We start from the raw sequence: 15,042 nt of genomic DNA on the forward strand, positions 1-15,042 counted from the left end.
CTTTTTCGTTTATGTTTTCCGTTGAAATTCATAAAATATACATTTCAAAGTAAATACCGAAATACCAGAAGAATGGTGAGAATAAGAGAATACGATTCGATTTCAATGTCAATATAGACTTTATGCCATGTTTGCATAGGAGAAAATTGCTTTTCAACTTTTACTTTTTCTCGCCCATTTTCCATTTAATAAAACAATAAGTCATCATCGGTGGAAATGCTGAGCACAAAAATTGCATTTTCCATTTGAATTCCAACTGTGACCTTTTCAAACAATTGCACAAGCGATGATGCGACCCTCACCAGTTTCGAAGTGGTCACGCATATATAAATATATCACAGTTAATCTCCAATCAATGTATGACGATGTTGTCAACCTGATGCCATGGCAAACAAGAAATATTGATGCTTGTTTTTATCAGCAACAATTTTCAATCATTTTCAAACAGTTTGTGTGTTTGATATTCTCGAAAGATTTTCTACTACATCCGCATTTTTATCATTTAATTGAGAAGCGAAATATTTATTCGCGTGCTATGGAAGTAAAATTGGACCTGGGTGCATGTTGTCGCAAATCGCAATAACATTCGGTTTGATATTTACTTTATAAATAAGTACAATTTGTCTCCGTATCTATAGAATTTGCGAGCATGTGATTTTGTGTGTGTTTAATATATCATCACTTGTAAATACAGCACGATGATAAAGGTATATTTACGTTTCCATTTGTATCATAATTTACCAATGAGTTTTTGGATTGTGCGTGTATTTCATTTTGGTGTATATCCTGATTGTTGATGTCACTGTATTTTTATCGCAAATTTCGTCGTCATCTCCGCTGTCGTTCAACGCCCCACGAATGAAACGAAAACTACAAACACACTTTTTGTATGTACACCACAGTGGAAAATAATACATGATATTAATTGGTCAAGTGAATCTGAAATGATTCATACATAAACACCGTACCAATGTAAATACTTCCCCTTTTGAAATCATAAAAAAAATTGAAATTCGCAGCGAGATGTAATCGTGCCGCATGATATGCTTCATCAGTATGAAGCTTAGCATTTCAACACGTTCATTTTTAAATAATCCACGGTCACTTGAGACTGAGACCGTAACTGATTTATCCGCTTCAAATGTTCTCAATTCGATTTCGTTTGTTAGCAAAGTTATAACAGACTGAACAAATTTGTATTCTTAGTAAATCGACATCTCAGGGGGAGTCGTTATTTTCACCTCTTTTTATTTTCAAAGCAAATAACCCAACGGCATGGAATGAATCAAACGGAAAATCATTTCGATAAAACAATTACCATTTAATTCATTGCGATGACCCAATTTTTCTCTGATTTATGCCACTTTAAATTCTAAATCACTCATCAGTCTTAGCAACGGTCAGAATATTGCGACTCTCTCGTTCGTTCACAGATCCGAATTGATGTTATATACATCAGTTGAGATGATTTTCTTTTTTGAATTTTAAAAATAAAATTTTCCTCGAAACATAACTTCGTTTATTTCAATTCACGCTATAATGTGAACCATGTGTTTGGACTTTTTGTTGATAAATTTCATTTGGCGCACTCTTTCATAGTCTCTCGTGCACGCTGCCATGGTTATGACGTCAATCGTCAACCGAAAATGTAGGTGGTCGTGCAATGAATTCGTTCCATTTCTGTTTGAATGCGAATTTTGTGTAAAATGACCTAAAACAAGAATAACAAAAAATTACCTTTTTTTAAATCATGCATTTTTCGATTGAATATCGCATTTATTTGCGATTTATACACGCATACAGGGTATTTTAATGATTCGCTATTCAAATTTCTGTATCATAGTCTATGTTTCAGAGAAAATTGATAAAAAAAGTGTGATTCCATTTGTAGGGGCCGTTTCATTGGAATTAATCATGTATGATAGATAATTATCTATAATAATATACGTACACTATGCATCTGTTTGCCAAATGGATCTGTGTTTAATGGGCGGCAATTGTATTCGTTTTTTGAACTTTATTCATTCGATTGCACACATATCAAATTGGTATGCAATCAGGCTAATTAATAAGAGCGACAGTGACAGTGCGGGCGAGAACCAGATAAATACTGCCATGATTTTGATAATTTAATAACCGAAATTCATGATTTATGTTGGCATCATTTTGTAGACTTGCAAATTGATGCAGGCAAAATGAAATTGATGCAGAAAATAATTCACATTGCATCAAATGTGTGACACGATGATATCGATCGATTTGAATGAATACAGTTTTCATTGATTTGCGACAACACATTATAGCGCCAAAGAGAAAAATATCGCCAAGATGATGGTGAAGCATTATGGATTTTTAATTAAAAATGGAATGAAGCGGAAACTCATAATTTTTATGGTTGAAAATAAAATGTAAAAAACTGCTTCGGGCTGGTGGTGGTACTTTTATCCCGATTTTAAAATGCATTGGTGAAATGAATGTATCCATTATGCTTTTCAATGTGGAAACAATGGACCAGCCGCATAGCTGAAACTCGAGCTGAATATGTGTCACTCTGGTGCTTCTTAAATCATTCTCCAACCTTCCAGATTGATGACGTCTGAATAATACAACATTCACTTCCTCGTATGCAAATCGTATTCTCTTGTGAATTGCTTTGTTCTTGTAATCTCACTTCTCTGTCTATTCTCTCAGTGCTGCCAGTTTCTCTCACTTTTGCCTCTCGCTCAACAATCGGTTGTTGCTTTTTTTTTCTCTTCATTTTGCACATTGCACTTTTCGAGAAGAAGAAAAAAACATAAAGTGCCATCTGATCTTGTATAAATCTTTCGAGTGGTTTCGTAGTTGTTAAACTTTTGCACAACTTTGAATTGCAATTGGAGAAAATTACGACAAAAACGAATGGAAACTTTTTGTTTTCGCACAAGTATCACACAGTTTATTGCGAAAATAAAATTAAGGTTCGAAGTTAACTCAGATGTGTATGTGAAAATCGTTGTTCTTGTTAAAATTCGATTGTATACGTGTACATTTTGGACGAGAACAATTTCGTGGTAAAAATCAACTATAAACTCAATCGTCTCTCTCTCTCTTTCGGTTCGGTTGACAGCAAAAGATGTGCGCTCTTTTGTTCGATGTTCAGCTGTTGAACTGTGTTATTGTTATTCGGTGTGTGTGCGTCGTGTGTCAGTGCACACTGTGAGAATATATATTTATATATGTGTGTGTTTCGACGATCCAATTAACTTGCATTTCGTAGATAAGACACGTATAGCATTAAATTGTTCAACTCAAATAATAATAATAGTTAAACTTGGATGCTGATGCTTGCAGTTTCGTGCAAACTGTGTGTTATTTATGAATTTCGCTGCGCAGCACACACAAAATAAACCGTCGGAACTTTCGACAACAGCCAAACTGTCTCACGAATCTGTGATACATAGCATTCTCATTTTATTTATTGCGAATAATAATCAAACAAAAGCACAACAAATTTTTCCCGTTCCTTTTCCCTTGTCGATGGGAAATAATGAGATGGGAGAAACGAGTTTGCGATGCACAAAATGTCACTGCCGCTGCGGCTAATCGAAAAAATAGTTCAACGGTGTATTGAATCAATAATAAATCGAGAAGCGTTTGATTTTCGTTTAACAAAACCCGTGTGTGTCCCATTCCGGTTAAATGATTTTGAAATGCCTCATTTCACGTTGAGTTCGGCATTCCGCAATGTTTGGTTCGGTTTCCGGTATAAACAATGCCAAGTCTCGATGTTTGTTTTAATATACCAACGAATGGAAATTTCTCATTTCGTTTTCAATTGTTCTTCTATTTCGTAAGCGCATAATTTTCAGCCCGTTGATTTACAACATTCGTTTAATTTTCATCGAGCTGTAAATTGACAAAACTTTATTTACAAAATTGAAATGCATTCGACACATAAAGTTAAGCGAGCGCAAATTCATTTATCGGTTTCAAAACAGCCACCTGTTGGCGTTGAAAATGTGTCTGCAACAAACACGAAAACCTTTCACGACAATCGGTTTTCTGTGTTCATGATTTCATTCAACAGAACTTTGACATTCAAAATGTCGAATGCATGAAAAGTTTCTTTTTTTTCTCATTATGTTTTTCCGAAGTTTTTGTTTCGCGAAAAATACGAATACGATTTTCCTTGCGCTGTTGCGAGCAATGACGACAACATCAGAAAAACGATTTCAGAACAAACGAACAAAGCGAAAAAGAACAATAAAAAAATAGCACTAGAAATTAAATCGTATTTACATTTCGTTTATTGCACACACACATTATTGTGAGCCAAAGACGAACACGCATTCGCTGAAATTTGTTTGTTCGCCTTGCTAATTATTGTTATTCCTCTTTGTTGGCGGTGGTGGTGGTGGCGGCGGTGAATTAGTGCACATGGTCTTTCATTACTGTCTCGGTCGAAACAGATTACAGATTGAGTTGTTTGTTTTTCGTATATTGAACGAAATGTGAGCAAATTGGAGATGTGTTTTTGTTTCTTCTATTTTCTTTTCTCGTTTCGAATATAGCTATGAAATTCGACACATTCAATGAATTCATGGTGATTTGTGCTAATGAGAATGTTCCTTACATTTGCCAATCGATTTTTCTCGTTCGAATCGAAAATTGCACTGTAATTGCACCGTGAACCATCAATATATGTATAGATTTTTCAATGACGTCGTTTCGTCGCCGAAAATAATGAGCGCATTTTTGTCTTGTCTGTTTTCACAATATGTTCAACATGATTATAATGGGTATTTGTTTATTTTCAGAATTTTTTTCGATTACATCGTTTGCGCAAATTGGGCTTGAGTGACAATGAAATCAAGAGATTGCCATCTGACCTACAGAATTTCGAGAATTTGGTGGAATTAGATGTGTCGAGAAACGGTAAGTGGTTTTCATTCATGTTTTTAGCTCTATATCGAAACTCTTAAATCATTCGAAATGGATATGCCAAAAATTATGGACTTTTGATTGTTCTTTTTATTTGTGGTATTATGACGAATTGGTAGATGGTTTTATTGGGTTTGTTTAGTATGCTGCGGCAAATCGAATTCATTGCGTGAATCTTAAACAATCACTGACAGTTACCTTAGGATGCGATAGCATTTTATCGCCTAAAATATTCGAATGGAATGCTCAGACGATGTGATTTTAATGCGTACCGAAGCCAATATTTATTTTCTATGATGTGTCTAGCCCATTTTACACAATGCCAACATGTCGGGTCAGAAGTGATTGAGAACAAAAATGGGAATGGCCGTGTTTTTGAACTTATGCTACTTCCACATGAGACATAATTCCGAAGTGTCTCTCAAAGCATAGAACCCATCAAAGTCCCAGTTTCTTACACATTCTCCAACAACGGAACGTTACTTATGAGTACGGTTGGCTGTTCCCACTTTTATTCTCACCTAATCATATAAATATTTTGTGAACAGAATATTGTAGAGGAAAATTCCAATGGCATAAGACAAACAAAAACCCAACCGAAATATCCCTTTACAAGATCATTTCATCAGGTATCGATTATTCACCGGCCGTTCTCTCTTTTTATGGCCCTGGGCGATGACAAGATATTTTCTCCCATTCTCACTCCTCAATCTTTCTCTCCCTCTACCCCCAAAATTCTAGGTATATTCTCCTCTCCCTGCATCGTCCTCTGCAAAATATTGTTGATTGAAGTCAACATCGAAAGCGATAAGATATTCGTAAACATCATTAGTCAAGACATTTCTGTTGAAGAAGTTTCAATCGTATATAAATCGAAATGAACGGTCGTTGGGCAGCATAATTTGTGATAAAAACGTTCGCATACGACTTCTTGAGAAACAAAAACAAGATTAATAGAATGCTCACAATGAATTATAATTTATTCCACTTGGTGTATATATAATGACGTTGGCGTGGAAGTGACGACGATAAGCATACAGCGATGTCATGGAAAGACAGAAACAAATCCAGCAAATGCTCATTAATGCATCTAATATTGTTCCGACAGTGCTAAAGCATAAAACTAAATATTTTATTCTGATGTGAATTCATTTTCCTTTGTATGAACACATTTAAAGTTTTTTTTTTGTCTGTGCAAACTTTATTCATTAGATCTTATTTTTCTTTGCTACTTTGAAGAAGAAAAAAAATGCTCCGATTCTATCTTGAGAAAAAATGCCTTTCCAACCATAGACATGGCTTGTTCTGTAAGCGAAATAACATCGAAATGAGCAATTTTGTGCGAATAGAAGAAAAATACAGAGAAAAAGTACTAAGATGCCTCTCGAAATACCTCAAAACGAGCAGTGGCTCGCACAGCACAAAACACACACACACACACACATACACAAAATTGGTAGGTGAAGAGAGACAGAGAGAAAGCGGTAAAAAAGACCACTGCTGTTAAGAAGAGCATCAGCAGCAACAGTAACAGCACCAATGCAATAGCATTACAGGCGGTTTTTATTTTGGTTTGATATTTTATGTAAATAATCAAAAACGGAAATACGCTCGGCTGAGCAACGCCCAAATGAGCGCGATGCATTCCATTTCAAATTGAAAAAAACACTTGAAATACATACTAAATCCGAAAAAAATAACAACTCTCGACGAAAGCAAAAAAAAAAAAAAAAATGAAAAACATTATTATGGAAAACGAAAATGTAATGCGAACGCGAGAAAAATGTAAATACAGATCGAAATAAAATGTTACGGTAAAAATACGATTGCAAAAAAAGTAATAATATCTCGAAACAAACAAAATTGTTGGCAGATATAGTTGAATCGACACGATAGAAATAAACGGTTCAAAAAATGGATTATGTAACGAATATTTTGTGATAAAGAGTTTATTCAATTTTTGTTGTAAGTGGAATGCAATTATCGTTCTTTTGAGCCAGTGCATCGGTTCGTTTGCTTTGATATCATTCAAGTGTGTGCACTGAAGTGGCTGCAGGGCTTGTGAGCCAGATGTTTTCTCATACACACATCCTCAAAAACTCAACAATCACATTTGTTCTAGTTCAATGCCTTCGAAAAGTTTTAAGCTAACGACGAATGAGAAATAGATATGGCCAAACCCAAAATGGTACTCTCGATGCCAATAAATTCTACCAACGGATACAATTCGACTTGCATTCACCGTTATCAGTGTGCATAGTATTTTGTTTTGTAAAAAAATGTATACATGTGTGGTGCCGAAATGAGGGAAAAAAGATCCGAAGATGAAATTTGTAAAGTTTAAAATGTACAGATAGTTGAAATCGAGTTACTAGAAGCGACCACACCCTGATAGTATCAAAAAAAAAACCTCTTTTCAAACTGAATGAGGAAATTTTGCGATCGCAATCACCAGCCAGACATTAAATTTGAATTTTATTCAAAACCAAAAATGACAGCCATGATAATTGGCAAAATATACGATTGAAGAGTGTGATCATTGTGTAGATTTTCAAATACACCATTTTCACATAGACACACACACACACGAACACAGTGGATTGCGATGTGCAGTGCTGCGGTTTTTTTTATATCTGTACGATTGTTGGCAGTTGGAAAAGCAAGCGCGAAAACAAAATACGAAATAAACCGCAGTAGCACTGTATATCGATAAAGGAATGGTAGAAAAAGCCAAGCATTTAAAATATTCAAATTCCAATCACATGTAAATTTACGAGCAAACAGACCTAACAATATGCATTTGTTCGTCTCTATCTCTTTGTGCACTGCATTTGCATTCTGCTCGCGCGGATTTCTCGAAGCAAAGATGAAAAAACAGCAACAGCCCATAGATTGTAAGAGAGAAAATTATTGGAGAGGGAGAGGAGAAAGAGACTAGAGAGCTCAGACCGAAACTACAATTGAATCTAGTAGTAATGATGATCAAAACGAAGAATTAACATCGTTAATTACAACATGCACTGACAATGCCACTGCATGCATCTCAACATTGATTGCATCCATACACAGTGATATTTGTCAATGCAAAAATAAAAACAGAACCACAAACATTGGACACATTGTATACATTGAAACCCACAAAGATGAATGGTTTCACTACATATCAAGAGGCAAAATGAATATTTGTCAGAATACATTCTATATGCGATGCTTCCATATACATTCGAATGGCGTTTCGTTGCCAATGTTATAATTTATGGATAATTGCGATAAATCAACATTTTCCCAATGGATTTTCTACAAAAACCGCATGTGCATTGTGAATATACACATCGGCCTGGGTTTATTTTTAAAACGAACCCAAAATAATAATGAAAATCCATGAAAAATGTAGCGAACATGAATTGAGTCTGCAAATGCATCGATCGACTGTGAGTACTAGTAGTTCATTTACTTCTTGGCTCTCTCGCTCTCTCTCGAGTGTGTGTGTGTGTGTTTTTTATGTATATTTAGAGTGTTGCGGACACAAAACCGTAGAGAAGCAATATCGCAAAACACAATAACCACTGCCATTTGGTTTTATGGTAGACTACAATTGCAGAAAAATTAATCATGATTTATATCGCAGATAAAACCGGCCATGTTATTACAGTTTGTGTGTGTAATTTTCTTCATCGGTAGCGCTCAGAAGTGCAAATAACTGGTGTGCACGATAGAGCGAGAGAGGAAGATACTCTTGACAGGCTGTCAATTGATGTAAAATATATTGTTTAGTTGATACATCGAAATTCGAAATAACGAAATGAAGCACACAATGCTGTGCCGTGCTGAAGACCAAATCATTTTATGCTATCTACAGTGTCTTGATGGTCATGTCATTAGTGGCTTCGGGTTTTGTTATATTGCACTTCAATTCGAAAAACCACTACTTTTGACAAACCCTTTATTCATAGATTTATTTCTATATATATCATTGCAATTAATCTAGTTTCCACTTGAATGGTGAATAATTTTACATTTACATGATCACCGCTTTTGGCTATACTATAAAGTGCTATGAATAATGATAAATCTCTATTGCTGCCGGTTCGCTCGATTTGTCGCTGTTTTCTTTTCTTCTCGCATTTCTGTATGCATGAACACGACAGAGCTCGGAAACTGAACACTTTATGTATGCAATTTGATTTTATGACGACGACGAGAGATTTTCTCTCATTCAGTCTCTCTTTTTCCCAACAATTTGAAAGAAAGAAAGAGTCTCTCCTCTCTCTTTTACTGCAAGAATGATTATTATTCGTTTCTTCCATCGTTGAATCTGTTGAATCTCAAGCAAATTTTTATTCTAATTTAGATGATGAGTCTTTGGAATTAATTATCGTTATGCATTCAATGTTTTGTTAATGCCGCTGGAGACAACCATTTCCATGCACGGTACAACGGAAGCACCGAAAACTATACGCGTATTCAAGTGTTTTGCTTCTCGACTACCTGGGCACTCGTCGACGAATTGCAAATTACTTTTCTCAAACTAACCTATTAAGGCGCAAGTGTAAGCGTTCGAATTTCACCTTTTTCCATACATTAGCATATGTGGCAGTACAACTTGTGTGTATATTATTTACAGTGGCCCCGTGAAGAGTATTTATGCATGATTGCGACCAATTTCGTGTTGTGCGACACAACGTCGTCGAATGTGCTACAATATTATATTTTTTACATTCGAATTAATGTCTAATGAATATGGTTACTTTACCTTATTCGATCGAATGATGTGTACACTGTTTGCTACTTATTATTATTATGGATCGTTTGGTGTGTGTGTGTGTAAATATTTTGTTACTAACCGTTTTTGTGTCGCATTCACCTCAATCACACTCATTCTCTCGCGCATATCGCACCATTCTGCCACAAATTATGAGCTATGGCCTTAAGATAAGTTTTGACGTGAAAATGTAAACAGTGTAATATGTATGCGGTTACAAAATGTAATAATAGTAATGAAATGTCCAAGATTCCGAATGGCGTTTGCAAGAGTATTTATTAGAGAGACATAATTACAAACCATTTAAAAGTGTCGAATATGTGTATGTGCACAGCGATTAGATTACATAAATCTTAATGATTACATACGCACTCATTTCGATCACTTACTGTGTATTGCGCACAACTTCTAAATCGCACATTAAATCGACAACACAAACGAGCACTTTAATTCGATCGTTATTAAAAATGCGAAATGGATGTATTTGTGTGTTTATTGTTTTGCATTCTCATTGATACGCACACTATTAAATCGATTTTGCTTCGACACTCTCGCTGACAATGACTCAGTTCAGAAAAATTCCAGTTTTTTAAATGCAGTGCAGCAATACAGCGGCGGTTGTGGCAGCAGAATTGTATTCAATTCCTCTTATTATCACACCGAGTGTATTTGATTGAATACGTATCCAATCGATTGAATTGCGAACAATTCATTCAACAAGCACTCGGTGATAAAAACTAATATAGAGCCACTCGATCGAAATGGAGTATCGACAATGCCAAAATCTCTCTCTCTCTCTCTCTCTCTCTCTCTCTCTTCTATCTTCAGTAGAGAATGTACGTATGAAAGAGATATCTAGATAGAAAAAAATCTTGCCTGGAATTTATAGTAGGTGCTGAAGGCGCAAGAAAAGTATGCAACACGTACGTACGTCGGAATAATCTTTGTTCGTCAATTTGTTATCAAGCGAGCGTTCAATCAATTTGGAATTTCTGCAATTTTGATAGTCATAAACTAACTTGAAATTGCCCGATCATGCCACAATATGCTCTCGAATGAATGTTTAGCACAAATATGTCATCGAAACATTCAGAAATCGAAGCGGAAAAAGAGTATAGAACTATTGTTGTTTCCGATGATAGTTATTATATTGATAGAGGCGTATCTTATCTATAGTGCGTTTTCATAGCTGTCACAACATGAGACAGCTTACAACATCGACTCAATTAGTGTCGTGTGCGGCAATATTTCGTCGTAACGATGTCTGTATTTCTTTGTTTTTGCTTCACTGTGATTTGTATAACAAGCACATTTATGTACGAACATAAATCGAGTAATTTCCGACGGTGTCTCATCGAAATGTGCCATTTGGCTAACAAACCATATTAATTAGTACGGTTTCATATATCCATCGATTGCAAGTTAGTCGCCTCTAATTTCAAATATCATACTCAAAATGCCGTACTTTGTGGATATTCTGCATTTTTGAATGTTTGTTCCATTTCAACTTCGAACGATGTCGAAACATATGCGGGTCATCCTTGACACACCAAAATCCAAATGACGAAATCAAATGATGGGAATTATTTCAATTAAATGAAGAGATTTTTTCACAACCATATTATATTGGGCTTTATTTACTTGTTAAAGTGCAGCATTCAACTATAAAATGCATTGTATCGGAACATATCCATCAATATCGACGTATTAGGTTCTCAATTGGATTTTCTGAAGAAAAAAGAGTACAAACACTGAAAATAAAAGTAATTGAAAATGGCAGCAGTTGATTAATTGCATGTGGATTGAAAATGCATTCATGTCGCTCTTTTCCGCCCATTTGGTGCATGTTTCTATTCCCTTTCGCTCACGCGAGCATATCTCACTGAATTAATTAAATATACTTCGTGTGATGGCTGATATAAACCTCGTCATACATTTCAATTTCCGATCGAACGGAGCAATTGCTCTTGGGCATTCAAACTCTCACTCATTAACTCTCTTCGGTTCTATCTCTCTTTGTCCCTCTTTGACTCTTTAACTCTATTTCGCCCGCTTTCTCTCTCCCACGATCGATGCTCATACAATTTATGCTTTTTGTGTGCGCACTTAATCGAAATACATTTATCTTCATTGTATTTATAATCATTGAACCGCTTCAAAATAGAGGAAGACGAAGTAAATATGGAACGAACAAACAGACAATGCAAAAAAAGTGTATTGAAAAACGAAAAAGGGTTAAGCCTTTAAAACAATTGATGTGAGTGTGCGAGTTTGTACTGTGTGCACACTGCACGATGCGCGTAAAACCATTGTACGTGATAAAGAAATGGCAAATGCTTATCAAATGAACAAATCTACACTGATAATGTAGAAACATTTGCCATGTCGATTTGAAAGTCGCTTTTAATAGACTCGCCCTCGCATCGACCACATTTCAAATTATTTTGCGGTATTAGTTTAATCAAAGTTTAATTTTATGATGACTGACACATACACGCGCACAACTAACACGCAGCAGTGACAATATATTCACTTGAATCGTAAAATTTTAAACATAATTTCCAAACTATGCATATGCGGTTCTGACTGTAAAATGTAAACGTTTGAAAATGTGTGTTGAATGCCATGGAAAAAGTTAAAACTCATGAATGCACCATTCAATGCGCAGAAAACAAAAACAAAAAAAAACTACCAGAACATTAAAAATAAACTCCAAAACAATTTTGATTATGTGAAACTGAATGAAGTACCGCATAACAGATGCATTCGCATCATAACCAACACATATACCACACAAAATTTATATACTTGGGGAGAAAACTTTCAGTCGTAATGTAACAAACATTGTTGTGATGATAGTCAAAACATGTTTCAATTCATTTAAAAATATTGTTATTCAAAGTGCTTGTGTACAAAACTTACTTATGCACAAAATATTACCAATTGTTTTAAGCAAAATAAAATGTACACATAATGCGATTTAAAAGTCGTTGCGATGATGAATTATCGTCATAAATATATTGAGAAGAAAAAAAAACCCTCATTCAGTTGCAAACTTCATATCGACGTAAACAACATAATTCCAGGGCACGAAAGGTCTTTTGTGAATATTGACGAGAAATTCTTGAGAATTTAGCGAACGAAAAAAAGGGCATGAAAAGAGACGCTGTACATAATGTGTGAATAAATAGAAAATACCTGTTGCACCGAAGCAACACTTTGTGCCTCCTCCATCCAACCATCCTTGGACGCAACTAATTTTTGTAATTTGTTGTGTATTTACGGCCGAAGTGATGCATTCAAAATCGATGGTGCAGCGTGTACATAATGCGATTGGTGGTAAAAAGTTCACACAATCTAAAAATAGGTTTCATTCCTCATTTTTGCATGTGCACTTCCTTTCTCTGTGTGGTCGTTTTATTTTTCTGTCTTTCATTCACCTTCAACCTGGGCAAAGTATGGTGCGGCTATCGCTGACAAGGTTTAGAGACGCTTTCTCTCGCTCACGTTTGTTATCTACAGCTCTCTTTTTCACTTCATTCCGTTTTTTCAATTGGTTCTTATTAGTAGAATCCTCTAAATGGGTACCACTCTCATATATCTCAACAATCACTCGACATAATAGACCAAACACACGTAAATACAACATGGGGTTTTTTATTCGATTTTTTCAATGCCATGTTAAAAATGTTTACATTTGGCACCAACAACATATAAATACATTCCACTTCATTACCTTTAATGGAAGTTCACTATTCTCATATTTGCCATTTTACTGACATTCACACCTATGTTCTGTACGTATGGTGTGTGTATTTGTTGAGGGAATCATAGTGTGTCAACCCACATGGAGAAAGAAACAAAAAGAGATGGGGAGATAGAGTTGGAGAAAAAAGGAGTAAAAGAATTTTATAAAACATAAAATTAAATGTATTTATTGTGTAGTTATTCCCGAACCTAATGCGGTAAAAATATCGACTTAATAAATTGAATTGCATGCAAACCCATAGTGTTGAAATAGTGCAGTTGCCATTGGCATGTCGCACGGACATTTGCAATGGTGTGGCTTTATCAGCGCCTATACATTTCTGCATATTGAAGCATACAGAGTCTGCACATTATAAAAATGAGTAGGTTGCATGTGCGTTGCATGTACATTGTAAATGACTTATACAGTCTCTGTGTGTTATCTATTCCATATAGTTTATTTTTATATATTTTTTTTTTGTTATCATATTCATGTTATCGGGGACTAGCCCAACATGCAAACGCTTTTACGATGGTCACATTCAACTGGATTCAATTGCGTAAATTAAAATTCATCTATTTAAATTTTAAAACAATATGAAATTGGTTCATTGAAAATGGAAAAAATAAATTAGAATACCGTCCCCCGACGAAACGTCGGTGGTTTTGATACGGATATTATATTTTAATTCTGTGGTCAAATCAATTGAAATTGATACTTGAAAATGTCATCAGGTGACAAATGCTGCCCTTTTTTCTGCAGAAAATGTTGTCTTTTTTGTTTGGTATATATGTATAATGATAAATTCGCAAATGGATTCAAACAATTCCATATCGAATATGGTTGAGCAAAAAATGATAGTGAAACTCGCTAAGTGGATTGTCAATTTCATATAATTTACAGTAATATCACCTCGCCCAAACCGGATTCATAATAATAAAAAAAATTGTTCTATTCTATGATGAAATATTCATTTGATCGGTTGATATTACCACAAAAACCCCATATATATACATATATTTGCCAAATGTGCCGTGCACGCTCGTTCTAAATGTAACATGAACGTCAGCGACACAACAAATGAGGTGCTTGCTTCGTTCGGTACTTCCTTTCTCTCTTACTCTCGCACTCACTCGCTCGCTCTCGCTTCTATTTGGGCTGGCGTGCATATGTAGGTCACTTGTATGCACACTATTATTTACGACTCGCTAATGCTCTTCACTTCTATTCAATATATACATACAAGTCTAATATTTTTACTAAGCCCCATTATTTCATAAGCGTCTACACAGCATAAAAAACAATGACGTATTGTTGCAATTTTATTATTATTTCATCGTAAATTTGTGTCGATCGACGCCGTTCACCGGGTTGAGCATCCGCTTATTTTTTCTATCGTCCCCCTTCTCACAAGACACTGTCTTGGACTTTTTTTGTCTCTCTATCTTTCTCGCTCGCCACATCTCATCTCGCCTGGTTGCATTAAAGTGCTTGAGTGTTCCATTATTCGGTTATCAATATTGGACATAATTAAATTTTCCCAAATCAAATTATGTTTGAAAGCTAGAAACCAGCGTATTCATAAAATATGTAATCAAATTGTGAATCAACA

General features: G+C 35.2%; 1 protein-coding gene across 17 annotated transcripts in view; it reads left to right on the forward strand.

Annotated features, from left to right (window-relative positions):
* LOC116341762 (protein lap4) overlaps positions 1-15,042 on the forward strand; it is a 126,499-nt gene that overhangs the window by 4,569 nt on the left and 106,888 nt on the right. For all 17 annotated transcript variants that reach the window (XM_031769035.1, XM_031769022.1, XM_031769024.1 and 14 more), the window contains one exon: positions 4,797-4,914. In XM_031769035.1, coding sequence (XP_031624895.1) covers positions 4,797-4,914 — 118 coding nt within the window. The remainder of the gene's footprint in view (positions 1-4,796; positions 4,915-15,042) is intronic.

The sequence above is a fragment of the Contarinia nasturtii genome, unplaced genomic scaffold, assembly GCF_009176525.2.
Source record: "Contarinia nasturtii isolate CC-2019 unplaced genomic scaffold, AAFC_CNas_1.1 Cnas_scaffold_745, whole genome shotgun sequence".
Lineage (NCBI taxonomy): Eukaryota > Metazoa > Arthropoda > Insecta > Diptera > Cecidomyiidae > Contarinia > Contarinia nasturtii.